Source organism: Trichosurus vulpecula, chromosome 2 (genome assembly GCF_011100635.1).
Source record: "Trichosurus vulpecula isolate mTriVul1 chromosome 2, mTriVul1.pri, whole genome shotgun sequence".
Taxonomy (NCBI): domain Eukaryota; kingdom Metazoa; phylum Chordata; class Mammalia; order Diprotodontia; family Phalangeridae; genus Trichosurus; species Trichosurus vulpecula.
Genome location: NC_050574.1, coordinates 102,319,181 through 102,346,923, shown reverse-complemented (window position 1 = coordinate 102,346,923; position 27,743 = coordinate 102,319,181). Strand labels below are relative to the sequence as shown.

Genomic DNA, 27,743 nt, shown 5'->3' with positions numbered 1-27,743 from the left:
GTAATGTTTCTTCTCTACTACGGTCCTCTTTCCGTGTCTCACCATGACATGAAGGTGATCTCTGGTTTTTAAAGGTTATGTTAGTGGAGAGTAAGATCTGGCAAGTCATGACCCAAATTTGAACAGTTTTGAGTGTCGACACTTCAGTGAGTTACATCCCTTAAGAACCAGCCTTGGTAAATGTGGGGTAGCATGTTCCCAAAAGGTTGACAGTCAGCTGATGATTTCTTTTCATACACTCCTGATGATGGTCTTCCTGAGGCTGGGGAGCCTATGATCTTTGCCAGTGGAGGAAATAGCCTCAGAGATGAAATTGCAGGTTCCTTGAAGTACCACAGTAGGCTAATGGTTATAAATTATATAGTTCTGCAAAAGTGTCTGAGCTAGACGGGCTTCCAAACAGAAGTTTCAGAAAGTCTTCTATTCTTACCAGCCTCAACTCAGTGAACTTGAAATCCTATGATACCTAGCAAAACATGCAGTATTCCTCTTCTCTAATTAATCCCTGAACAGACTACTCCGATATCGTATATACCTCCTACACCCCTGCCTGCTCCCCTGTTGAAGTAATATTAGCTCTTTAATAGATACATGGGGGAAATGCTGACCTCGGGGTCAGGAAGACCTGGGTTCCAATTCTGCCTCCCACACTTGTAGCCATATGATCCTGGCTGAGTCATTTAACCACTCTGTACACATCTCTCTCTCTCTCTCTCTCTCTCTCTCTCTCTCTCTCTCTCTCTCTCTCTCTCTCTCTCTTTCCCCTTCTCCACCTCCCTCCCCTCTGTCTCTCTCTGTATGTCACCTCTCTCTCTGTCTTTCTCTGTCTCTCTCTCTCTCTCTGTCTCTCTCTCTCTCTGTCTCTCTCTCTCTCTTTCCCTCCCTCCCTCCCTCTCTCTCTCTCCCTGCTTCCCTCCCTGCCATGTGATGGGGGTGGGTGTGTTATTATTATTATCAGCCTCTGGAACTCACCGTGTTCCTTCCTATCTGACTCCCTTTCCTGTTCATTTCCTCTGGAGCCCTATCCTCTGCAGAAGCCTGCGTTGAATAGACCCCAAGGTTCGGCCTTCCAATCCATCTCCCTCATAAGCTTGCTCTGTTCTGTCTCAGAACACATATCCATGTGGCAGACAGTAACCCAAACTTATATGATGAATTCCCTTGGAAGTTTAAAAAAATTTTTTAAGCTAAATCCCTGATAGTGACTTGCCCAGGGTCACACAGCTAGTGTCTATGGTGGGATTTGAAACCAGGTCTCTGACTCTAAGTCTAGTGTCATATTTATCATATCACACTGCTTTCTCTTATTATCCTAGGATTGAAAGACACCTTAGAGACCATCCAGTCCAACCCCCTAGTTTTGGAGTTAACAAAAATGAAGTTCAGGAAAGTTAACCAACTTCCCCAAAACCATACATATGGTGAGCATTAGAGTTTTTAGAAGGATTAAGCCCAATGTATTAGGAGCTGTGGGACTTTGGGTACCTCTGATGGGCTTCCATTCTACTTGATACCCCATAGTATTTAGCACCATGCTTGGTGTAGGTACTTAATAAATGCTTCTTAGTTGACTGATAATAATCTGTTAAACTATTAGTGATGTGTCTTTAGAATTTATAACTGACACATTAAATACTTTTAAGCCATTAACACCAGATCTGGAATAATGAATTTGTGTTCCCCAGGTAATGTTTGAAAATTACAACCTCCTATATATATATATATAACTTTCTACTGAAAGTAGTGAGCCTTTACAATAACACATGCAACTCAAAGCATAGAATTTCTGGCATTTAAAAAATACACTTATAGAGAGTAATTTTAAAGGCTGCCTGTCCCTTATTACACCTTTCCCCTCCCCCATAAATTATATCCTAGGAGACTACCTATGGGTTTTGGTGCTACTTGACATTAATGTCATCCTGTTGTCACTGCCCCCATCCTTGTATATAATCTTTAGTGAACGCTAGTCAGTGACGGCTATTTTGTAGTTGGTTAGTTCAGATGACTAGAATGACCCAGTGTTTCTGATTCCATGGTGCACTTGTAACTCTCTGAGTTTGCCATACCATACTTGGGAAATGGCGACCCAAAAGGGCGGAGTTGTAAAACCTGGTGATATATGCAGGCTGCAGCATATTACAGTGATGTCATGAGAAGAAGCATGAAAGACTTCATGGGGGCATATATGTCTGGAGAAGAAGGGGAACTGGTTGTGGGATGTGTGGGAAGAACAACAAAGAAGACAGGGCAAGTGGCAGATTGATAACCTGGTGACATTAAGAGAAACAGAGGATGGGCTGTACTGCATTGGATGAATCTTTACCAGAGAACCTATGCAAAGACTCAAGCAAGAATCTCACAGAATAAGGACATGTGGAGGGTTTGCCACTTGCACTGGTGGAGGGGTGTTCCTGTCAATGAGGGCATGTTTTCCTCTAAGTATGGGAAGCACATATATACTCACTGGTGGTATATGTTTGTATTGAGTAGGGCCTTACCCTCTAGGGGAAAAAAAAGCCCAACTAGGTGTTAATAAGGAGAGGGAAGGTGCCCATGTACAAGGCTCAACATTAATGTCAGAGTAGAAGTAGAAGATGTATGGGTATGCAGAAGTACTGTGGGTCTAGAACTAGATTCCTACATAATGGATGGTAGAATGAAGAGATAAGACTTTCTGCTTGGTGGCAAAGAGCAGAGCTAAGATTAATGAGGAAGAGAATCTTAGGCAGATTTTAGATAAGGAAAATTTTTTAATGTACTAACTTATGGTGTAATGAGTTTCTTGAAGGTGGTTAGGACCATCTGTTAGGGCACGTTTTAGACAGGATTTAAGATTCGGGTTTTTGGGCTGAAGCCTCTTCCAATTCTTAAGAAGATTTTGTGGCATGAATTGGAGAAAGAGCTGAATGCATATGGACATGGACATTGGAGTAGTTCCAATAGCATTCTGCATAGCAAAAGATCTGGACAGCAAGGAAAGCCTGAGTAGCAATGACATATACCAGGGCTGTCCAACCTTAGGTTTTTATTGAAACAATAGACAATATAATTTGATTTGCCATTTTAGTGAGAGCTCTGTGGGAGCTCAGCTTCATTTACTAAGGCATTTAAGTAAATTTCTATGCTTGTAGGCAGGCCGCATATTTGGACAGCCCTGACATACACCATGAGGTTAGTCTTCGCTGGACACATGGTCTATTTTGGCAAACTAATTGAAAAATAATGGGTTAGAGGGCAAGGCAGCCCATCCTTTATGGGCTGGTTTTTGCCATTACATTGTTTGACCACAGACATTACCCTTAAGGAAATGTGGTTGTGATCTCAAGGGAGGCTGGGCAGATGACGGTAGATGGGTCAGTACAACCCTTCCTCACTCTTGGAAGAGACTACTGGAGCACATGCCCCACTGTTAAGGAATCAGCAAGGCCATCTTGTAACGTGTATGGGGCAGTGCACTTCATTAGGATGGTGAGTCATAAAGGTCATTTAGTAACACTGTAACATAAAATTCCTACAATAGCATTATATAAGCCAAAGCTATTTTAACTTGGTCTTACTGGAAATGGGAATTATTTTTGTCTTTCAGGATCAGGTCTTTTTTCTGACCAGAAAAGATATTGTAGATAAGGCCTAAAACTTCTTTTGTAGCCAAGCCCTTTGATCTGGTTGTTGTGGCTCACCTATAACTCAGGATGTTGCTGTATGTCAAGTGGAGCTTATGTTCAGTTCCTCGTCAAGCACCACTTTCCTTTTTCATAAAATAACATCGTGCCTTTGTGGCAAATTTTGCTGACCAAACACCAAAATTCCATTGACTGTTTTTCTATCCTGACTTGCTTATTTTGATTCATTTCACTACTTTATTTTGGGGATTTGCAAAGCTTATTTTGGCAGGGGAAAAAGTTATTGTTTTATTTCTGGCTACATGCATTTCACATGAATGATTACAAACGAAGAACATGCTCCAATTAAAAGACGGAAGCTGGGATAATATGGTCTTTTGCTTCCAGTTCTGTATGTAACCTTATACAAAAATATTTTGTGTTTTGACTCAGTTTTCATGATTGTGATTTCCGCTAAGCAGAGGACTGGAAGAAATAATAAAGCTGGAGTAGTAACAATAGAGCACATTTATAAAGTGCTATACATACCTTTCTCTCTGATCCTAAACAACCTTGTGAGGTAGAGATGGTTATCTACCTTTTTTTTTTTTACAAGTGAGGAAACTGAGAATCAAAGAACTTGCCTGAGGCCACACAACTGTTAAGTGGCAAAGGCAAGGGTGCAGCCAGGTATTATCTCTAACTATGCTGTGGCTGCTTTTCCTGTCTAGCTTTATAGGCTGAGTAACATAAAAGGACTAAATCTTGCTAGTTACTTTGATAACCATATATTGGCTACTAGAAATTCTTATTTCATGAGAAAATACAGGGTTAAGGAGTACAAAGCTGATCCTTCATAGAAGCAACACCTCTGCCTACCACAATATGTGCAATCCACATGTGCCACCCAAATTCCTGGTAGCTGTTATTACAGATCTCCCAGTCATTCCAATTCTTCATTCCTCAATTCTCTCCCAAGACATCAACCCTACACTAGCCATTCAGTCATCTTTGCCCCATCTTGATCCTGTGGTGAACCAATTCAACTCTACATTGTCCTCTTCTCTTGGGCCCCTAGCCCCCTTATATAGTTGATTTTGCCCAGTCAAAACTCTGTCTTGGATATCTGCTACCATCCTCCACCTTACCTTCTACACAGGTACAGCTGAACAAAGGTGGGGAAAATCATGCAAACATACTGACTGAGTCTACTGCAAATTTATGTCACACAACCTCAAATGGGCCCTCACTACTGCTAGGCAATCCTTCTATACCTCCATTATCAACTCATTATGTCACTCTCTTCTGTGGGTCTTCCAAACCTTTCCATCCTTCCTAAAACCTCCCCATGGTTTTTCCTCCCCCATTCTCTAAGGTGAGAACTTTGTGTCATATTTTACAAAAAGAAAAAGAGGCCATTCACCTTCTTCCTCATCTCATAGCACTCAAATGCCTTCTGCCACTATCTCTTCCTTCACTCCTGTCTCACATGTGGATATAGCTTTATTCCATACCAAGGCAAACAAACCCTTCTGCCTTTACACTGTATACCATTCCATCCCATCTTCTGTAACAGATTGTCACCTTTATCATCCTCACTCTCATTTGTTTTTGATATCTCCCAGTCTAGTGGCTCATTCCCTACTGGCTACAAACATTTCTGTCTCTCCTATCCTCAAAAAAAGTCTCACTTGATCCTTTCATCCTGCTGACTATCATTCTATCTCCTCTGGCCTTTGCCATTAAACTTGAAGAAACTGTCTACAATATGTGCTTGCACTTCCTCCTGTCTTCTTAACATCTTACAATCTAGCTTCCAACCTCTTCATTCCACCAAAACTTCTGCCTCCAAAGTTTTCAGTGGTCTTTTCTCAATTCCCATTCTTCTTGAACCTCTATAGATTTTGATACTGCTGATTACTCTCTCTTCCTTGATATTCTCTTTCTCTCTAAGTTTTTGGGGTACCACTTTCTCTTGGTTCTCCTCCTACTTATCAGATTGCTCCTTCTCAGTGTCCTTTGTTAGATCCTCATCCATTACATGTCTTTTAACCAAAGATGTCCCTCAGGGTTCTGTCCTGGAGTCTTTTTTCTTCTCCTGCTGTATTTCCTTATTTGGTGATCTCAACAGCTCCCCTGGATTTAATTATCATCACTATGTTGATGATTCTCAAATCAACCCATATTGTCCTAACCTCTCTGCTGACCTCCAGTCTCACATTTCCAACCATCTTTCAGACATTTTGAGCTGGATGTCCAATAGACATCTTAACCTCAACATGTCCAAAAGTGAATTAATTTCCTTCCCCCCAAACCTTCCCTCCCTCCAAACTTTCCTATTGCTCTCCAGGGCACCACCATCCTCCCAGTCTCCCAGGTTCACAACCACCTTGACTCCTCACTATCTCTCACCCACCAGATCCAATTTGTTGCCTATCAGTTTCACATAGCAGGGACTAATAAATGTTTATTGACTATGTCTGCATTTAGCATAGCTGCTACTAGGGAAACGATTGTGCCTATTAGTGGAGGAGGCTTGTTTTAATTATAGAAAACTGAGTAAAAATACATTATCGACTCACTTCTGCTTCTTTTTTCCTATAATGTATGATTATTTATTTTTTATTTAGAAATATGAGGAGTGGTTGAAAGACAGGACTTCAAAAGCATAACTTCAAGAGAAGACAGGGAAGATATTATAGTTTTCTTATATACTTTGAAAATCTATCTTGTGGAAGAAGAATTAGGCTTGTTCTGTGTGGCTTGGATGAATAGGTAGAAGTTTGAAGGAAACGGATTGTGTCTTAACATAAGGAAGACTCTTCTAGCAATTAAATCAGTTTGGAAAATGGAATAGGCTGGCATATCATCTATAATCCTATTACAATCTTTTAAAAATAGTAACTGTTTTATTCATCTTTGCATCAAAGCTTAGAAATGGCTTCCTTGTACATTGTGATTACTTGGTGTGTATTTTTTTCATGAATGTTCTTATATAATTTAGCATGCCAGTTAATCTAAACATTTGAAGCAGGAAAACCTTTGGGTTTCTTTTTTTTTCTCATTTCAACTTGGTTTCAGTTTTATCAGTCGTTTCAATGAACTCTTTTTCTGAGAACCACTAAATGTATGAATTATGCTATATTCATGTGCATAACTTTATCCATTTAAGCCCATCACTGATCCTTCTAAGAATCTAAACATATTTTCCACAAACTTTTTAATATTGCTATTTTCAAAATTTAGTCTCATAGTGTCTTTTCATTCCTCATGCCTATTTTGGTGCTTTGTAAAAAATAGGAGCTTAGTAAATGTTTGTTGAATTGAAATAAAGCGAAGTATAGCTTTTTTTAAGGAAGTTATTACATAATTCGTTCTCTCTACTAAATACTCTTGATTTTCACAATGTTTAATAACTGATTAATGAGAAAGTAAACTACTGGATTAATTTGTGCTTAATTCTTGTAACTACAATAATTTTAAAAAATTTATCAGGCACCTACTATTTGCTAGGAACTATGCAAGGTCCTGGGAGGTACAACTACAGTAAAGGAAGTAATCCCTGCTCTTGATTATCTTACATTACAAAAGGAGTAAATAGGCATTCGGTGGGTGTGTATGCTGTAAATTTAGGATAGAAGTTTTGTTTATGATGAAATAAAATTTAGTCTGAGCATGCTGTTTACCTTTAACTGACAATAAGATAATCATACAATGCTTAAGTTGTAAGATGTATTGTCTGAACTTATTCTGTAGGTGATATGTCCCCAGGATGGTTTCAGGGACTTGTTTTCAGAATCACATTTTGAGTTAAAGGCCTAGAACTTTGATCTCCTGATGCCCATTTAACATTTTTTTCCACTACAAATCTTCATATAAGTCCTGTCCTCTTTTCGAGGACTTTATTTATGAGATAGACTTTCCACATTGTGACTTTTGCACAGCATCAGTGACAAGGACATTATTTAATGAAAACCATCTTTAGGATTGGCTTTTACCAGTTGCTAAAGCCTCCTAATCATGTTTATTCTGCATCATTTACATTCATCTTTATTGAAAAGCTCTAACATTTGTTAGGAAAAAATAGGCTTGAGATTTAACTCAGGCCATTGCCTAATTTTCTTTGAGAAAACAACACACACATTGTCAACATTTTCTGGGCAATTCTCCAGTGTTGCAGCATATTAAGAGCCTCACATTAAGTAACGAGTTTCAGGAAGAAAAAACTCTAGAGGTTTCTGGAATTTTTTCCCCATTAGACTCTAAATGTTCATAAAAGGAAGCTAGCTGTGTTTCCCTTACCTTAATATGTGGTGCTGTGGGTTTATATAGGTAGTCTTTGCTCACTTCAAATTAATTGAATTTCTGTGCTTATGAAAGTAGGATGGTGGTGATGGAAGAAAGGGAGGAGACAATCATAATACAATGAATTTTTTTTTCGATAAACAGTCTACATTGAGTGAGTACCATCGGTGGTACAGTGAACTGTAATTCTTGGCCTTTTATTCCTACATTATATTTCAGTCTTTTTAGAAGACACAGCTACTTATACCTAGATATTGAGGAGTCACAACCTTTCTGGGTCTCAATTTCCTTATCTTTAAAATAAAGCAGTTGAATTAGATAGTTGCTTCTAAGATTTTTTGAAGTGGAGAAGTCATTAATTTTAAATTCATATTTTATAATAAACATTTAAGTATTTACTATGTTCAAAGCAAAATTTTAGCAAAATCCTTATAATCTTACCCTTAAAAATTATTTCAGAAACATGCCTACTTCTAAAGTGAAATAATAAATCATAAGATTTTTATTTCTTAAATTATTTTATTTTGCTAGACATATTTTTATACTAGCCATATTGTAAAAGAAAACTCAAAACAACAAAATTAAAGTTTTTTTATAGCATACTTCAATCTGCATTCAGAGTTCATCAGTTCTCTTTTTAGAGGTGGGATAGCATTTTACATTAAGGGTCATTTGAAATTGTCTTGGATCACTGTCTTGATCAGAGTAGCTAAGTCTGTCACAATTGATCATCCTAACAGTACTGCTCTTACTGCCTGTGATGTTCTCCTGTAAACCACAGGATTTTTAGAGCTGGAAGGAGCCTTAATCCAAACTCCCCTCCTCATTTTATTAATGTAGAAAACGAATCCCCAAGAGATGAAGTGATTTACCCAAGGTGACACAAGCTTGAAGTGGTAGGGCCAAGAGTCAAATTCAGGTTCCAGGCTTAAATAGCTATTCTAGCTTGAAATTTAGTGCTTTTTTCACATATAAGGCAGTTAAAAATGTATATTTCCAAATAATTTTTAGTAGGAACCTAACAGTGTTAGAAACAATTCTTATATATCTAATCTGTTGCCAAGTTTGTTTGTTTAGACCTTTACCACATCTGTCTCTACTCACACCACCACCACTCTGGTTGAGGCCCTTATCACCTCTTGCTTGGACTACTGTCATAGTCCTCTAAATGGCCTCCTGCCTCAAATGTTCCCTGATGCAATCCATCCCCCCACTCACCTCTCAAAGGCATTTTTCTATTGCATAGGCCTTACCATCTCACCCTCTTTTCACTCCATTCCTTTCCCTGTTAAACTTCAGTGTTTCTTTCTTACCTCCAGGGTACGCCATCTTCCCTGCCCTTTATGGTGACCACTCCCCCTCCCTCTGCCTGCTCTCCCACCTCACCCCCAAGTTTTAACTCCCTTCACTTCCTTCTAGACTCAGCTCAAGCACTGCCTTCTGCAAGAGATTTTTCCTAGTCTCTTCTGGTCTGTACCTAGTTATCTGCACACCATCTTCCCTTTTAAAATGTAAGCTCCTTGAGGGCAATTAACTATTTTTGCCTTTTTCTGTTTATCCAGGCACAGTACTTAAATGCTTCTTGACTTGACTTGGTGGAATGAGAGCATTGTAAATAGAGAGCTGGACTTGAAGTGAGGAAGACTTGGGCTTGAATCTCACATGGGACAGTCGTTTAATCTGTTTGGGTTTCAGTTTCCTTAAACATCAAATGGGAATAATAATATTTGATGTATGAAATAGGGATAATAAGCTTTTAACCTCCCAGGGTTGTTATGAGACTCAGAGGAGACAACGTTAAAACACTATATACATTCAGATATTATTACTGTTGCTTTCAATTGACAGATTTGCATGGAGGGTGAACAAAAAGCTTTGCAAATTGTTAGCAGAATGTGCATCATTTCATTCCTACTGAAGGTGCTGTAGGCAATATAGCTTGCCACACATACGAAAATGCTGTCTACCACTTTTAAAAGAACTGGTTTTCTTTAACTAGCAGAGTATGCCAAATAAGAAAAATATGCTTAGAAAGGTTGTATCAATTATTGTCACAGACTCACCAATACAAATTTTATTTTCTCTTTCTCTTAGATCTCTCCAAGAACAGATTGATTGAAGTTCCCATGGAATTGTGCCATTTTGTATCTCTAGAGATACTCAATCTGTATCACAATTGTATCAAAGTTATTCCAGAGGCCATCGTCAACTTGCAGATGCTAACTTACTTAAATTTGAGGTAGGTTGACTGAACACTTTTAAGGGAAAAAAAAAAGCAGATTGGTATTTTTTTTAAACAAAGTAATAGTCATGCTTTGAATTCCCACATTTTGATTTTTAAATTTGTCAAGGTTGTTAATATTGTTTTACGCTTACGTGAACATAGCCATGAGTGGTTTTGTTTCTGTTTTTTATTTTAAATCATATTATATTATCCACACTTTTCATTCTTCGTATTTGTGGGTTTTATGGTGGATGGCTTATGGTATTTATAGAGGGGATTACTATGGTTATGCATTTTGTCACAGTCCCTCATTTTCCTCCCTCCACTTTCCTCTTTGTCCAGAAATACGTAAAGATCTGATATACAGTTGGATGAGAGCTTGGTCTTCTCTGTGTGTGTGTGTGTGTGTGTCCTGGATGGACACACACCAAGTTGAGCCCAAAATTGAACTGGAAGAGGAAAGCAAATGGATTTCTTTGGGAAATTGCAAATTTTTTTTCAGTACTCTTTACACTCACTGATGTGAGCATATTAGAAATACTAATACTTTCAAAGTGGAGTGTCAGGGAAGAAGACCGCCAGATGTAGACAAAGAATTTAGTTCTTGAGAAAAAGTTTTCTTTTTACCTTTTCCTTTGCTTTTTTTTGAGCTCTTTCAAAGTTCTTGAAAGCTTTCCCTTATGATCCTTGTTGGCCTTTGTCCTCATGCTGGTATTTAGCCTTAGATAGAATTTATTGCATGTTTTGGGCTACAGTATTCCTGAGTAATCTGACTGAGTAGATCTAGTACGGGCATGGCTGGGGCTGCTACTGGCCTCGTATTATATACACAGACACTTCACCAATTTAGAACCCATCTAGGCTTCCCCTCCCAACTCAGCCTGATTCCTTGGGAGACCACTCTTCCAGGTTCAAGTAGTATAAGTCTGCACTACTAAAACCCTGACTCATGGGCTCCCACCAGTGTGTTTGCTTTTTTTCTTTTTAGCAAGTCAGAGGACGTAGTTGTCTCAAAAACGAGACATTTACTAAAAAAAAAACCTTTTTTTTTTTTTGGTAAAACCAGTAGCAGCTTAAGACCCTCCCATTAAACTGGGACACATTCTTCCTGAATATACGTCTTAGTGGAGAAGATGGGTACATAAGAGTTCATAAATTGACAGACATTCACATAAGGAAAACATGCCAAGGCATGTTCAAGAAGGAGCAACTCATGCCTCCATTGTTGGTAGGACTTCAGGGCCGCTGATGTCTATGAACACATGCTTTAGTTTTGCCACCTCCATTAGAGGGAGCTCTCCTGGCCCCTGCCAGGTAGCCCTATTAGATATTGTTTCACTGTTTGACTCCCTGTCCTCAGATTCTGCCATGCGTTTTTGAAAAGAACAAGAACCCCATACACGCTAGGATCAAGAGAAGCCTCTCCAATTCTGTTCCCTTAGAGCCTCAGCTGTGAGTTTTTCTCCCAAGTGCTCCCATGCTCTTTCTTTTCAGTGACTGTTTGACTCAATGGTGTCAAATTCAAATTGAAATGGGGCCACTAAACTATACTCCTGTGGGGTACATATTGAAAGTTTTAAAATGTCGTGTCATCTGTGTTTTATCTTTTTAGTTTCTTAAATATTCCTCAATTACATTTTAATCTGGTTCAGCAGCACTCAGGAGCAGGCCATCTATTTAACATCTCTGCTGTGCAGCCATGGTGGTGGTGCAGTCATGTGTTTCTCCTGAAAAGTTTCATTGCTGGGGGGAGGGAAGTGGGGATGGGGGAGAAGGAAAGAGAATTCCCCCCCCCTTTTTGCACTCTCCAAGAAATGCATGGCAAAAGGAGGAGACTCGAATTCTTCCTCCATACCTGACTCTCTTTATCTCTTCCTCTACTGTACTCAGCTAGAATTGCTCTTTAAAGCTGGCTGTCTGAACTCTTTTCTTAGTATGCTCAGACCTATCACATTTAAATTCTCAGTCCCTCCAGTTCACCTTCGGGAGTGAGTGAGTGGAGAAAAGGGCACATTGTCTTTGCCAGTTCTCAGCTGAGTTCCCTGATCTTTTTATATGCACATGAACTATTTCAAATCTGAAAGGGGTGCTCCCTTACCTCCTCTCCCTGTGATCTGCTCCCTTTTATCCTGCCAATTAACAAGTGGTTGGAGGGGGAACTTATCTAATCAGAGGTCCCTCTCATTACTTTCCCCCCATATAGTGAAAGCATCTAAATTTCTCTGTATCAGATCATAAACTCTTTGGAAAAATTTGTTTATATAAATTTGAATCGATCAAAAAATGCTTCCTGTCTGCTTTTGAGAGTCATTTGTGAAAGTCGATGAAATAATGTATATAAAGTATCACAATGTTTTTGAAAGATAGCTACTATCTGATCTCAAATTTATTCTGTATTCTATATTCTAATCTGCCTTCATTTGTCATGTTACAAAAGAGATAATCTCTTGTTTGATGATTCCTCGTTTTTCCAAGTAGCTAGATCATTGGCTATTTAAATGTTATAATAACTTGTTCTTATGCAATGTTGTATAGTCTGCAATGTGGTTTTATATAAATTATCTCATTTGATTCATACGACTCCATGAGCTGAGCAGAGAAACTGTTTTCTGAATTTCTAAAGATGAGGCAACTGAAGGCCAGAGAGTTAGGCGAGTGGCCCATAGTCATATGGCTGGCTAGTGATAGAGGCAAGAACATAATCTAGCTTTTCTGACTCTTGTGACAACTGAATAATTTTTTAAGGAATTTAAAAGTAATATGATGTAGCTGTAAGCATAAAGATTTAATATTAAATATTCTTTCAAACTAAATGATCAGGAAAATTGTAACATTGTATCACATTCAAATGCCAAGGCATTTCACTTTACTTAGACATTGGATTTAATTAAAATATGCCTCAGTAACCCAGGCTTTGAAATTCTGAATTCATTTAGCAGTTATTATGAGCAAAGCACTATGTTAAAGATAGGGGATACAAATAGAAAAGTAAGACAACCCTTGCTCTCAAGGAGCTCATCTAATCATCTAATAGGGAGACAACATATCTGGGTGTTTCAGTCACAAGTGAGATGGAAAAGTCCTATGGCCCTTGGGATGCAGGGGCCAAACAAATGATAGTGGTGCTTTTTTACTATCATCTCCACTGATAAAATCCTATCAGTTTCTGATGTCAGACACTTTGACAGTACCAAGGACACTGGTGACACGAACTTTCTTTTCTGGGTCTCAAGTAGCAGTGGATCTAACACCTGTAGGAGCAATTGTCAGGCTGCATCTCCACAAGGGCTGCTTCTGAGGATGGTTGTTGAGGCCACTATGCTGGAAGCATTGCTATTCCCCAGGCTCTTTTGTTCAGGGTACTGGACTTTCTCCATCACTATCTGAGGGGAAGATACTGATCAAGGTGGTTGTGGCAGTTTGTTTTGTCTGTCATGTGCTGCCTCCTGTTTCTCCTTCAGGGTTCTTGGAAAAAGCACTGTTCTATGTTACTCCCTACCCAATAAACTCCAGTGGTTCTCTATGACTGCCTGCATCAAATTTAAAATTCTCCTTTTGGCATTTGTAAGCATTCTACCATCTTTCTACTCTTCTTACACCTTGCCCTTCCCCCATGTGCTTTGCTATCCAGTGACCCTGGCCTTCTTGCAGTTCCTCAAAAAAGACATTCCGTCTCCCAACTCCAGGCATTTTCTTTGTCCATCCCCTATGCATGGAATGATTTTCATTTCCATTGCCTTGCTTCCCTGGCTTCCTACAAGTCGCAGCTAAAATCCTACGTTCTGCAAAAAAATAGTCTTTGCTGATCCCTTTTAATTCTGATGTCTTCCCTCTATTGAAAATTTAACGGTCTATCCTGTATATTCCTTGTTTATACAGAGTTATTTCTATGTTGTATCTCCCATTAGATTGTGTGTTCCTTGAGGGTGGACCCTTTCTTTTGCCTCTTATTAATTTATTTATTTTGTCCTTAGGGCTTAGCACAGAGCCTGGCACAAAGCAGGCATTAAAAATATTTGTTGACTTTAATTAATTTGCTGCTTCAGCTATGCTGGCTTGACTGCCTGCCATGTGAGTAGCAGTTGGTGAAGATGGCTGGTCCCTTCTCCATAAGTTTCTTCCCCGTGTAATGACTCTGAGGGCTGGTCTGCAAGCAGGATGATAGTCTGGGGAGTGTTGCCACTCCCAGAGCTCTTACTGTTTATCTACCTTTTGTGGCAGTTGGTCAGTAGTTGTTGCTGGTGGTGTTGAACAAAGTGAGCCTTATCTCCACAACAACCTCTTCCCTCATTGGCTGTCGAGGCTAGGCTGGAAACAGGTCCAGGAGTTAGGGGGATGGTACACTGCCGTTCCCAAGGCTCTTGGGTTTGTTGTGCTGGACTATCATTATCGGGGTCTGAGGGGAGATGGTAGTCGAGGTGGTGGTGGTGGTGGTGGTGGTTTCACTTGTTTGGAATGATAGAACAGCATAAGTGGGAAATGTTTCTGGATAAAATATTTGCTTTTAGCTTGTGAAATGATTCAGGAAAAGTCATATCTATTTGTAATAAGTGTAACAATGTGAGAAAATGTCCATTGTAAGTAATTACATTGTAATTGTTTCTACTATGTATGATAATATTCACTAGTAAAGGATTTTACATGATTTGTCATGTCATAGGCCCTAGCAACCAATAATAGTTCAATATGATATGATAATCGTGTTATTCTTTCCTCTTTGAATAAACTGTGATAAAATATTATAATCCATTCATTTTACTCTCACTTCTACCTATGTAAATAAAAAACAAAACTGTCCAACAATCTTAGGAATGACAAAATATTCATTCTTTCCTGTTGTTTTCAGAACCTATGTCTTAGGGAATATAGAGAGAAACTTCTTATCTTCTGTCTAGAAGCAAGAGATATCACAAATCGAGACCCTCACAAATTCCTGAAAGTCTTATTATCTACAAGGCCATAGTTCAGACATAATTCCTGTAATCCAGGCAACAGTGTTTGCTCTATGTATGCATACATTAAAACCTCACCAATTCAGATTGACAGTTGGGGGATAGATCCATTTACATGAAAGAGTATTAGAGAAATATTGTTTTTATTATTTTCAAACACACAGTAACTCAAATGAGAGAAGGAATTTTAGGGTTGGGAGAAAAACCTATCTCCTTTCTTTTCCTCTTTCCTACTTTGATTTTTTGTTACTTTTATTTTTGAGGGTAATTTGAGATAATGGAAAGAGCCTTGGATTTTGGAGGCAGAAGCCCTGGGTTCATGTCTTAGCTACAATTCTTTTTTTTTTTTTTGGCTGACTGACTGCGGGGAGGTCATGTGACCTCTTCAGGCTTCAGTTTCCCATCTATGAAACGGAGCTAATGATAAAACTCATCATGTAAGCCTTTGACAAGTTCTCTCTTAGCTTCAGTTTTCTCATCTATAAAATTAGGGAGTGAAACTCAGTGACCTTATGTACTCTTTCAGCTTTAAAGCTGTGATCCTCTGATCCTCCTTCATAGAATCCTTTCAAGTATCTAATCTTCTGAGCATTATGTAAGTGTATACTAATCTAACTACAAACTGTGTAAACTAGAGATTCTTTGGGATGTGATTTATTTAAGAATTGATGAGAATAACTTGCTAACATAGATGTTTATAAGCTAATGCTTAAAACCAATTTGTTCTCTTAAATACTTAAGAATTTCTCTTCTGATCTTGTTTACACTATTAATTTACTTTGCACTAAACTTCTCCCCTCCCCCACAGGCAAACCTCAGCTTGGCACCTTTTAGAATGATCATAGATTTTATACTATTGGAACTTGAATTGATAATAATCTTTTGGAGTATTTCCAGAATTTTGTTTATCATCTAACTAAGCATATGCTTAAAACTAACAATTGTGTGCTTTCTTTTACATTCAACAGTTATCATTCCATACTGTGGGGATTTAAGGACAAAAATGAAACAGTCTCTACTTTTATGGACCTTAAATTGTATGTACCTTGAGAGGAGAGATGCCAATCTTAGTTGGATTCAACCCATTGGACAAATACTAAGTTGATCTATATAGTCTTTGGTAGGAGTTTTCATCTTAGGTCCATGGACATGGATGGGGAAAATGTATATCTTAATTTCAATATAATTATTTGTAATCAATTGTATTGAAATTAAGATATAATTTTATCATATTCTATATTATTTAATTTTATTATATATATGTATATATATATATTTAAAAACAGTATTCTGAGAAGGGGGTCTGTCTTTAGGCTTCACCAGACAGCCAGAAGGATCCATGACACAAAAAAAGGTAAAGAACCTCTACTCTAGGAATGCCCCAAATGCCCTGTACATAGTATATACTCAATAAATATTTGCTGATAATAGTTATAAATTAGTAGCTTAACTAGATTGTTATTTGTGGCATGTTCCCTGAGAGATGGATAGTGACTTTAAATGCCAGATGACTTTATGCCAATAAAATGGATCCTTGCTTAGAAATAATTAAGTTTGAAAATAGAGAGATGTTTAATCAGCATGAGAAGATCTATACTGGGACAAACTGTCTAACATTTTAAAGTTTCATATTTTCTAAGATGATAGAAATATTAGACATATAGAAAGTATTCTTTAGTTGAAGTTTATATAGTATATACACTTAGAGAATCCAGGATTTTTAATTACCTCCAGCCACATTCACACTCAAAGGTTATGTTGGTTTAGTAAATGTGTGATATGTCTCTCTGCTGTTAGAAAGGGTCTTATTCCAAGAAATGTGGCCAAGAATAATAAAAATGATCATCTGTTACCACCAAATAGGAACAAACACCTTGGGCTTGTGAATAACACTCAAAAGTGTCTTAAAATTTAACATCTGTTTTAAAAGCTTTAATGAGGCAATTTGGTGATACTCTTTAGAAATCTTAGAACTTTAAGTTGTAAGGGACTCCGTATGTTGTCTAGGCGAGCCCTGTTCCTGATACCACTAACAAATGTTCAGCTAAGCCTTTGCTTGAATACCTCTCTTTGGATTCTGATTTTGTCACCCCACACCATCAGCAGTCTTTCCAGATTCATCCAAATCATGGGGGTGGAAAACCCAACCTCACAAAGGGTCTGAGTCAGGCCACCAAATACTGTCCTCAAGCTTTAAATTCTTCCATTAATCAGCAGCACTCTCCTAAGAGCAAGTTTTTCAGCAAGTTAATAATCCTCTCAAGTATGTGCTCATCTAGTCTACATTTTTCTGTCTTTTCCATGAGGATAAAATGGGAGACTTTGTTAAACGCCTTACTGAATTCCAGGTTTCATGTAGTGAAAACAACAGCAACATAGAAATTGAGGTTGGAAGACCATTCATTTAATAATTATTCTAGTCAACAAATCAACATGGACAAACATTTATTAAGTGTTTACTATATGCAGACACTTTGAAGATCACTGATCTTTTGTTTCTGGAGTAATTTCCTTTCTTCTTCATTTTGAAAATTTGGTGACTATGAGACTATTTCTAGTCTTACGTATATCTCCCTTTCTAGTCTTGGATTCCATTCCAGTAGACTCAAACCCAGTGACATTACAACTATCTCATCTGCTGGTTCTTTCAGTACTTATACTTGATCTGGACCAAGAAACTTAAATTCAGTTAACGTATACACTGGATTGAATTCTGACCTGAAATCTAGAAGACCTGAGTTCAGCTGCAATGTCAAGCACTTATTAGCTAGCCGTGTGATGATGGACAAGTCCCTAACCCTCTGTCCATGTCAGTTTCTTTATCTGTGATGTAGCCCCTCTACCTCCAAGGGTGGTTGTGAGGATCAAATGAGATAGTAAAGCATTTTACAAGGCGTAAAGAGCTATTATATGAATGGTATTTATTGAATGGTATTTACTGTTGTTATAATAATGCCAGTTATCATTATTATTATTCATGTAGTGGAGTAGAACAAACACAGGGCTTGTAATCAGAAAACTTACTTGGGTTTAAGTCCTGATTCTGCTATTTGCTACTTGGATGACCATGGACAAGTCATTTAATTTCCCTAAGTTTCAGTTTCTTAATTTGTAAAACAGATAATAATAATAATACTCCTAACATGAAAGAGTTGTTGTGAGGATTCATACTTCATAAAGTGTAAAATGATCTATAAACATTTTAATTACTGTCTTCTCCAGGACTTTCTTAGCATGAATATCTCTTTCTTGTCTAAAGATTATTCTTAACAGGAAAAATAAAAGAAACATTACTCCTTCTCTCTCCTCTTTGAAAATTACAGTATCTGCCTTTGTGAAATGCACCTTCCAAAAATCAAATTCAGTGACAAAATATAATGGGTAAGCACCTACTGTACTAATTGATCGACAAATATTTTATTAAGTACTTACTGTGTGCTGAGTACTACAGGTTCTTGGAGATACAGAGAAAAGATAAACAGTTCCTGACCTCCAAAAGCTTTCATTCTAATGAGAGGTAAAAATATATACATATAAATACACGTGTGCATATGTATGTGTATATATATGTGTGTGTATATATGTGTATGTATATATATATCTATATATATAATATCAGTCTGAATAAATCAGCACATACAAGGCGCACACAGAATAAATAGAAGGTAACCTTAGAGAGGAAGGCACTAGCAGCTGGGAGGACCAAAAAGACCTACTGTACTTGAAGTAAGTCTTAAATGAAAGTAGGGATGAGGAGCACTCCAGACATGAAGTGCACTTTGCCAGGCATCAGGATAGGCAAAAGAGGGTTTTTCTGTGAGGAACATAAACTAAGCCATTACTTTTGGAATGTAGAGTATATACACGAGAGTAATGTGTAAGAATCCTGGAGAAGCAAGAAGGGACCAGGTTGTAAGTAGCTTTCAGGGCAAGAGGACATTATATTTAATCCTAGAGGTAATAAGGAAACATGAAATTTAGTAGAGAGGTTGGCTTAGAACCATGCGTTAGGAAAAATGCTTTGGTGGTAATATGGAAAATGGGTTGGAGTGGGGGGATATTTGAGGCAGAGAATCCATTTAGAAGGCACAGTACTCTAGGCAAGAAATGATGAGGGCCCAAACTAAGATGGTGGTTGCGTGAGTGGAGGGAAGGGAATATATACAAGAGATACTGTATAGAAAAGAAGATCACATGATTTGGCAACAGATTAGGTCTATGAGATGAGGAAAATTAAGGAGTTGAAGATTACCCCTCAACTAAAAAGGAGTCAGTGACTGGGGATGTGAAGCACTTTGGTCCAGAAAGTTACAGGGATGATGATTGGGGCCATAGGGGAGTAGATTGACATACCCTATCTATGGACAGTGTTGATTTGATCATGGTTCCAGAATTTGAGGGGCTGGGAAGGATATGCACCCAACAGCCAGGTAGTTTGAGAGGAGATGTCTAGAGAATAGGGAGAGAAGTGAAGCATTGTTGGCCAGGGCTTTTCTGACTGAAGTAGTGGTCCAGGAAAAGCAGATACCAATCAGGAGATTGGGGTCCTAGCATGGAAGTTTCTTCAGGGCAGCAAGGCAGTTGGCAAAGTCTGAGGAAGTCATGACAGAAGAATAGGGAGTAAAGTACACATGCAGACAAGAGAAATATGCTTAGACATTTTAGAAGTCTTTGAATCTGGTAGTGGATATTTTGCTTCATCTTGCAGGGTTCTAGGATTCTGTAGGTTTTCAAACAAATCAAAAGGGTTATAAAACTATTGACAGTAAGGATCCTCATTCTCTCAGCAAAACCCTAGAGTAAAGATGCTCTGAATTGAGCCCTAGTGTGTTTATTAGAATCTCTAGTCACCTGAAGAGCATAGGAATGAATTCTCAGAAATTCCCTTTAAAGGGAAGAGAAGCTTCTTGGATAACATTCTTATTATACTCTAAAAGGAATCTTTCCTTTGGCTGTTTGCTGTGCAGTCTGTCATCCTTCTTGGCTGCTGAAGTAATGCAGTTTCCTTCTGGTGGTATAACCTGTATCCCTGCATTCTTTTGGGGATTGGCCTGGGAAAAGATATTCATATCACCTCCTAGAAATAACAGACCTCTACCTGTGGGCCTGGGAGAGGCACACTGGTTTTAGGATCTCCTCAGAAGTCACTGACTTTTTTTTTAAGAAAGCCAGCCTTCATTTTAAGACCATTACTAAAAGTTATTTTCCATTGGCTCTTTTCAGACCATAGAAGTGCATCCTCTTCTGAAAATGATCTTTCTGAGGAACTCTTTACTTTCAAAACATTGCTTCTATTCTGGTTCTCCAAAGACTCATTTTTTATCTGAATGACTTTGATCAAGTGACTTAACTTTTATGGGTCTTTTGTTTCCTCATCAGTTTTAAATCTATGATCCTATGAAAGACTCAGTGGTTGTTTTATTTCTTATCCAAGTGGGTAAAAACACCAGTACAAGCAGGTGGTTATTCTCTATCCATTGTGGAAGGTCTGATCTTATTCAGAGTTAAAAATCAGAATCCTTCAGAAAAGCCATTTTGAAATGGGTGAGGGTGTCTGGGGAAGGAACATTTGCAAGCAAAACAAACATCTTGATCTTCAAGGGGAAGAATAAAAGAAAATAAATAGAGACTCTGGGGCTGCCCACCGTTTCTGGAGAGGGTGAACAAACTGTGGCATATGGATGTAATATCGTGCTGTAAGAAATTATGAAAGAGATGATTGCAGAAAATCCAGGGAAGTAAGAACTGAAAAAGAACGAAAACAGCGTATTTAGGAGAAAAGTTTATGTAACAACATGTGAAGGAAAAACAACTTTGAAAGGCTTAGGAACTCTGATAAAATCAATGGGAGCCACATCCCCAGAGTATCTATAATGAGCCACCTCCTGATAGAGATGTGATAGACTGTACGTGTAGTGGGGAAACGCATTTTTGAACATGGCTACTGCATGGATTTGTTTTGTTTACCTATTCTGGTTTGTTTCAAAGGTTGTTGTATTATTTTTCCATTGGAGGTTAGAGAAGAGGGGGGTTAGCAATAGAGATGCCAGAACAGGACCATTAAAACATTATTTTTAAATGCAGAGAAGAGTGGTGCACACTGATGATGCCAGCTACTGGGGAAGCTGAGGCTGGAAGAATGCTTGAACTCTTGAGTTCTCAGTTTTCATGGGCTATATGCCAATCAGGTGTCCACACGTGATTCAGTACCAATGTGGCGAGCCCCAGAACATGGAGCCACCAGGTTTCCTAAGGGGAGAACCACTTGCCTAGGTCAGAAAGGGAGCAATCCAGAGCCCCTTAATCAGTTTGTAGAGGATTACAGACTTGAGTAGCTCCTGTACTTCCAGCCTGGTGAAATAGGGAGACCTAGCCTCTCAAAAAATAAAAAAGAAAATGCACAAAAAGAAAATATAAGGAAGTTCAGAAGGAAGCACAGAGAAGCTTGACAATTTTAAAAATAATATACTGAATTTATGCTTTTTAAAGTATTTTAAAACAAAAGTTATAAAGTAGACACTCCTGGTTTAATTTCTAGTCCTCTTCTTGTATTCAGATATGTATATGCAAATGTTCATTTTGAGGAGGTAGTACTTAAGTCAGAATAAAAATAAGATTATTTACAAATGAAGTGGGTGAATGTGAAGGCAATGTTTTATAAAATGGCATGCACTGAGTAAATATATGCTGCTAGAGTCATGTTGCTATAGGAACGAGAAAACATATTAGGTATTTTACAGTAATTTCACAGCAAAGCACCTGGCCCCTCCTCTTCTTCTTCTGCGAGTTCCTTAAAGCTTAAGGGTGATGTGTACTAACCAGCCATTTTCCATTATGCTTAGAGGCATCTGTAGTTGGTGGTCTCCTGGTGAGGTTTCACAGTACTCACTGGTAAATTATTATCAAGAAATGTGCTTCCTGGATATGGTAATTGAGCAGGCTGTTGAGTCAATGAATAAATAGCTGGATATTTCTTATCAGATTCCATTCCATTTAGCACAGCCTATATTTGGTGAGACTTGTAGGGGTTTTTTCCATTGCACAGATCACCTGATCGTAGATGTTCCAACTCTATAGAGTAGTGCACATGATGAAGAAGGTCAGTGAAGACATAGAAGGGTGGCATTATGGATTTAGGAACTAGGTCATTGCCAGAATGTGTTGCATACTTGAACTGTTCTGTCAAATGGGGGCAGATACCTAACCCTATCCTATCTTTTAAAGTTATGAGAATTGCCCATGCACATCTCAACCCATTTATGACTGAGAAGATAATCCTGCAGTCACTTGAGGTACATAAAGGTTAAGTGACTTTCCCAGGGTCAAGCATCAAGGGCAGTATTTAAACATAATTCTTCATGACTCCAAGCCCAGCAATCCATCTGCTATACACAACTGCTGCTGTCTTCTAAAGTATCTTATGGAAATTTGCTATGTAATTGTAATCCTCTCCCTCCCACCAAAGTGCTCTGCACATAGTAAGGTCTTAGTAAATGTTTGTGGAAAGAATGAATGAGACCAAACTCAAATACCTCTTTTTGTGTTATCTTCATAAAATCATTGAATTTTCAAACCAGGTGACTTGCTGAGTCACTGTAAAATCATTTTACCATAATCGATTATTTCTTGTATGCCTACTAAGTACACTGCATTGCATTAGGCATAATTGGTTATTATAGATGAGGAAAAAATAAAGCAGGAGACAGAGAATAGATATGTGCCCATGTGCAGACTTGTTAGCTGGTATGGATTTTTTGAAATTAGCAAAGTGAATTAGTCTCTTGTACAGACTAGTCAGCTATGAAATTTTAATTAAAAGTCCCCTATCACATTCCATACCCATTAAACCAGTTTAAAATCCATGAAAAGAATTGTGCTATTTTTTCCCCATAAGCCAACATAAAAGCTTAATAAATTTACAAATTATGCCCTTTGATTATGGTTCACCTTTAAAACACCTCTGGTGGCAAAGCCTTCATGGGGGTAGAATTGTCACACTGTGGAATCTTGAACTGAAAGATTTCTTAGTGCCTGGAACATGTGGAAGGTAAATATGTATGTTCTCCTTCACAGGCTTATTAGTGAAATTCTTCAAACTCCTATTCACAGAAAGACAGACTTGGAAGCATAATAAAAGCCCAACATCTTCTTGATACCATATTTGTGTGGAGTAGGGGGTGGGGATTGTATTTATTATATACAGCGATCATGAAACTACTCATAAGAACCATTCTTCAGATGGTGGAAACCTTTTGGGTAAGAACCTATCAGTCTTTGGATTCCTCATTTTAAACTGGGTTCTTATTCAGAAACTGTTTTACTTGTTTGTGCTTGCCTACCTTTCCTAGTAGGTATAATTGCCATGTTAGGAGAGGGGCAGGAACAGTAAGGGAGGCAACAGGGCATGAAAGAGTTAGTCCAGTTCTTTATAAGTTTTGACACAAATTTGGTATCATTATGTTTGAATGAGGACTCAACATGTGGACTTATATGTAGCACCTGTCTTTGCAGTTGATAATAATTACAGTAAGCAATCAAGTCTTAAGATGTTTTTCAGTATTGCTTTTTTTCAATGGAAAGAATGAACATGTAAGTATCTTTAGGCCTCTTAAGCTGAAATTGTTAATTCACTGTTGCATTTTCAACTGTAGTGACAAGGACTAGAAAATTTCAGTATGTGATATCAAAAATATCATCCTGCCCCTGAAAGAATGTTTTTGCTCTGAGAACTCATAGAAAGGAAGTTTTGATAAAAATAATTCAGCCAAGAATTTCACTGTGTATCAAAAATTTAAACAGCTTTTTCTCCAGGGAGGGTGTGTCAGGACAAGAATAAATGCATATTTTGTTGCAGTTGACCTAGAGAAGATTAAAGGGACTCAGATGTTTGGGGATAAAAGATGCAATTGTTCAAGGAGGCCAAGATCATTCTGATAGCATGTTTTTTGTCTCTTCTTCTTCCACCTTGTGAGCCCCACGTGACCAAAAAGATTTGACTTGCTCCTTGGAACTGGATGATGTGGTACTGTAGCCACTATTTATTTTGGCTTCCCCCGCCCCCTTGATTTCATGGGAGTAGTCAGTGTTTCTGCTGCTCATTTTGGTGGTTGATTACTGACAGATAATGAGTGGAGATAATTTAGAAAGATTAGATTTCTTTATTCTGCGTTAGTGATTCATTCAACTATTCATAGCTAGACAACCCTGATTTCACCCACCAGATTCCCTAGCAAGAGAAAGCAGCTCGGGATAACCCAATGAAATAAAGTGCTCAGAGACTACAAACAAAAGACATAGACCCATTTTCCATAAGCAACTCTGCTTGATTTGGAATCCATGGAGCATCATGCCTCTGCCAGGATAAGCTGACTATATGACATCTTACCATGATACAGATTGCCTAAGTTTTTTATACGCAATACCTTATCAGCTAAAAAACTAAGAAAATTAACTCTTTTGCCCTCTGTATTTCATTTATGATTTCTTGAAATACAGCATTGGAAACCCAGGCTTTGATAAAGCCCATTGGGATTCAAAGGAAGCTACTTAACTATGCGTTAAACCCAAATCACTCTGTCTTTCACTGATTGGCCTACAGTAGGTCCCAGCTCAAGCCTCAGTTGGTCGTTGTTTGGGTTTCGATGGCTCAGAGTGATTGTAAATGGCAATTGTTTCTGTTTTGTCTAGAAGCCCTGAGAGGCTTCCTCTCCCTGGTTGATATTTTTTTTTGACTAGGTTAAAAAACGCCATTTTTTTGCCTCATTTCTTACCTAGCCTTAATCATTGAAAGGGAGTTGCCTCAGTCAAACTGAGACCTGGGGAGGATCTTAGCTTAAAAAGGCCAAGGTCTCCCATTGCATCTGGGACCATCTCCAGTCGTCCTGATCTTTATCTTGCCACTGGACCCAGATGGCTCCAGAGGAGAAAGTGAGGCTAGTGATTTTGCAGAGCCTTGCCTCACTTAAATCCAATTTACTTGCAAGTCAAGACATCATCTTTCTGATGTTATTGGTCCTCTTCAAGAATGAACAACAATAGCTCCCTCAGTTGCCTCTCCCTCCTGATTGGAGGGCTGGAGGTTGGAGTAATAAAGCCCTCCCTAAGCCTTCTTTTAGAGAAGGCTCAGAACTTCTCCACCAGTAGTTCTATTTGGTTTCAACTACACAGAACATCACACCCTTCTGGCTTTTCTGCTTCTTTCTGTGTGTTGTTTTCCCCCATCCAATTGTAAGCTCCTTGAGGACAGGAACCGTCTTTCTTTTTCTTATTTGTGTCCCTAGTACTTTACACAATGTCTGACACATAATAGATATTTAGGTTTATTGAACTGAATAGTAGTATAACAATCCTTTATGGCAAGTTGGACAAACATTATTTTTCTCATTTTAGAATTTAGAAAACTAAGATTTTGAGATGGTGACTTATCCAGGTTTCCTCAGCAAATTAGTGGCAGTTAAGACTTTCAAATTGACTCTATTCAAAATTTAACATACTCAAAACAATTTTCCCTCCCCAAATAATATCCTTCTCCCAACTTCCCTGTATCTGTCACTACCATTTCTTCGCTTATTCAGCATTAAAATCTCAGTCTTCTTGGATTCTGCCTTCCACTTCATCCTCTTTATCTGGTCAGTTATGAAGTTAATAAACTGTTCCCTTTAAAATATCTCATATCCATTCATGGTCTGTTTCTCTTCTCTCCCCAATATTGAACCTGATCACTTCAGAACTAGCCTCTTTTACCTACTCTTGCCAAATTCATCTTCAAAAACATTAGTTTCATTTGATTCAATTTAGCAAGCATTTCCTAAGTGACTACTATGTGTTAGGCACTCTCTCAGTGCTTGGGATACAGGAAACAGAAGTGAACGATTTCCCGCCTTTAATGAACCTTCATTTTATTTGGGGGAAACAATTTGTATGTAAAAAATGAAATACAAAATAGATAGGGTTACTTTCTGTGAGGAGAGTGCTAATTGATGCTAGTTATATGGTCCTTTAAGGTTTGCAAAGTGCTTGTGTGTATCATCTCAGATGAATCATACAACAACCCAGTGAGGTAGCTGCTATTTTTATTTCCATCTTACAGATATGAAAACCAAGGAAGTGGCTTGCCCAGGGTCACGCATCTAGTAAGTCTGTGACAAGTATTCAAACTCGCGTCTTGCTGAGGCAAAGTCTAACACTCTGTCCAAGTCGTTAGCACCAAGGGGAATCAGGATAGTCTTCCTATAGACTGTGGCATTTGAACTGAGTTTTGAAAGAAGCAATGGATGAGATGGAGGTGGAGGTGAAAAGAGAGTGAATTCCATAATTAGACTTTGGGAGAGGCACAGAGATAACTCTGAGATTATCTTCTTTTGTGTCTCAAACATAGCACTGTGTTTCTCAAGTAGTACATAATAAATTCTTTTTTGATTGATTGTGAATCTGAGCAATTAGAAGGATGGTAGTATACTCAACAGAAGAAGAGAAATTTGGGAAAGTAGAGGATGGGGGAATATAATATGTTCTGTCTTGGACATATTGAATTTGATACAATTGGATATCCAGTTGGAAATGTCAAATAAGCAGTTGGTCATGTAGGACTGGAGTTCAAGAGATAGACTGAGACTGGACAAATGGATATAGCTGTCATCTGCATAGAAGGGATGCTTGAACCCAGAAAATAGGGCCCAGGTTAAAGACCTGGGATATACCTATACTAGGAGATCTTAAGATCATAGATCTAGAGGTGGAAGGAACCTCAAGAGCCATGTTATTCAACCCTCTCATTTGATAGTTGAGGAAACAAACAAAGATTAAGTGATTTGCCCACTGTCGCCAGGTTATAGAAGGAGGATTTGAATTGAAGTCATATGATTCCAGAGGAAATAAGGATGATAACCAAGCAAAAGAGTTTGAGAAGGAAGGGCCACAATGGTAGGAGGAAAACCAAGAATGAATGGAAACCGAGAGAAGAGAGTGTCTAGGAAGAAAGAGTGGTCCACGGTGCCAAATGTTACAGGGAGGCTAAGAACTGAAAAGGTTATTAGTTTTTGCCAATTAAGAAATTCATTAGTAACCTTAGAGAGAGCTTTTTTTACTTAAGTGATGAGGTCAGAAGGGTTGAGATATTTAAGATTCAAAAAAGTGAAGGTAAACAGTATATAGATTGCTTTCATTTTTCGGAGGTTGGCTATGAAGGAAGGAAAGAAATAAGGTGTTAGTTTAGGGGGATGGTAGCATCAAGTACGGGTTTCTGTGGAGGATCAGGAAGGTGTCCACAAACCTCCCATGGCTACCCCACCTCCTAAAGTGAGAAACTTGCCTCGTATTTTACAGAAGATTGAGGCCATTTGCCATGAGCTCCCTCTTCTGCCCTGTACCTCATCTCCTATCACTCAGATGCATTCTGCCACTATCTCTTCCTTTACCCCTTCTCATGTGAGGATAGTAGCCTTACTCTTTACCAAGGCTAGCCCTGCTCAAGCAATCCCATTCCATCTCATCTCATCTCCTCCAACAGATTTCCTGTCCCCTGGTTAATTCCCTACTGCCTGAAAACACGCCCTTCTGTCCTCCATCCTCAAAAAAGTCTTAATCCTTCCATCTTTGTAACTATTTTCATATACCTCTTTTGCCATTTGTAGTTAAACTCCTTGAAAAGGTGGTCTA

The 27,743-nt window shown here is 38.4% G+C and overlaps 1 protein-coding gene across 1 annotated transcript in view; it reads left to right on the top strand.

Moving 5' to 3' along the window:
• LRCH1 (leucine rich repeats and calponin homology domain containing 1) overlaps positions 1–27,743 on the top strand; it is a 251,066-nt gene that overhangs the window by 109,574 nt on the left and 113,749 nt on the right. Inside the window, exon 2 of the mRNA XM_036747909.1 lies at positions 10,005–10,149. Coding sequence (XP_036603804.1) covers positions 10,005–10,149 — 145 coding nt within the window. The remainder of the gene's footprint in view (positions 1–10,004; positions 10,150–27,743) is intronic.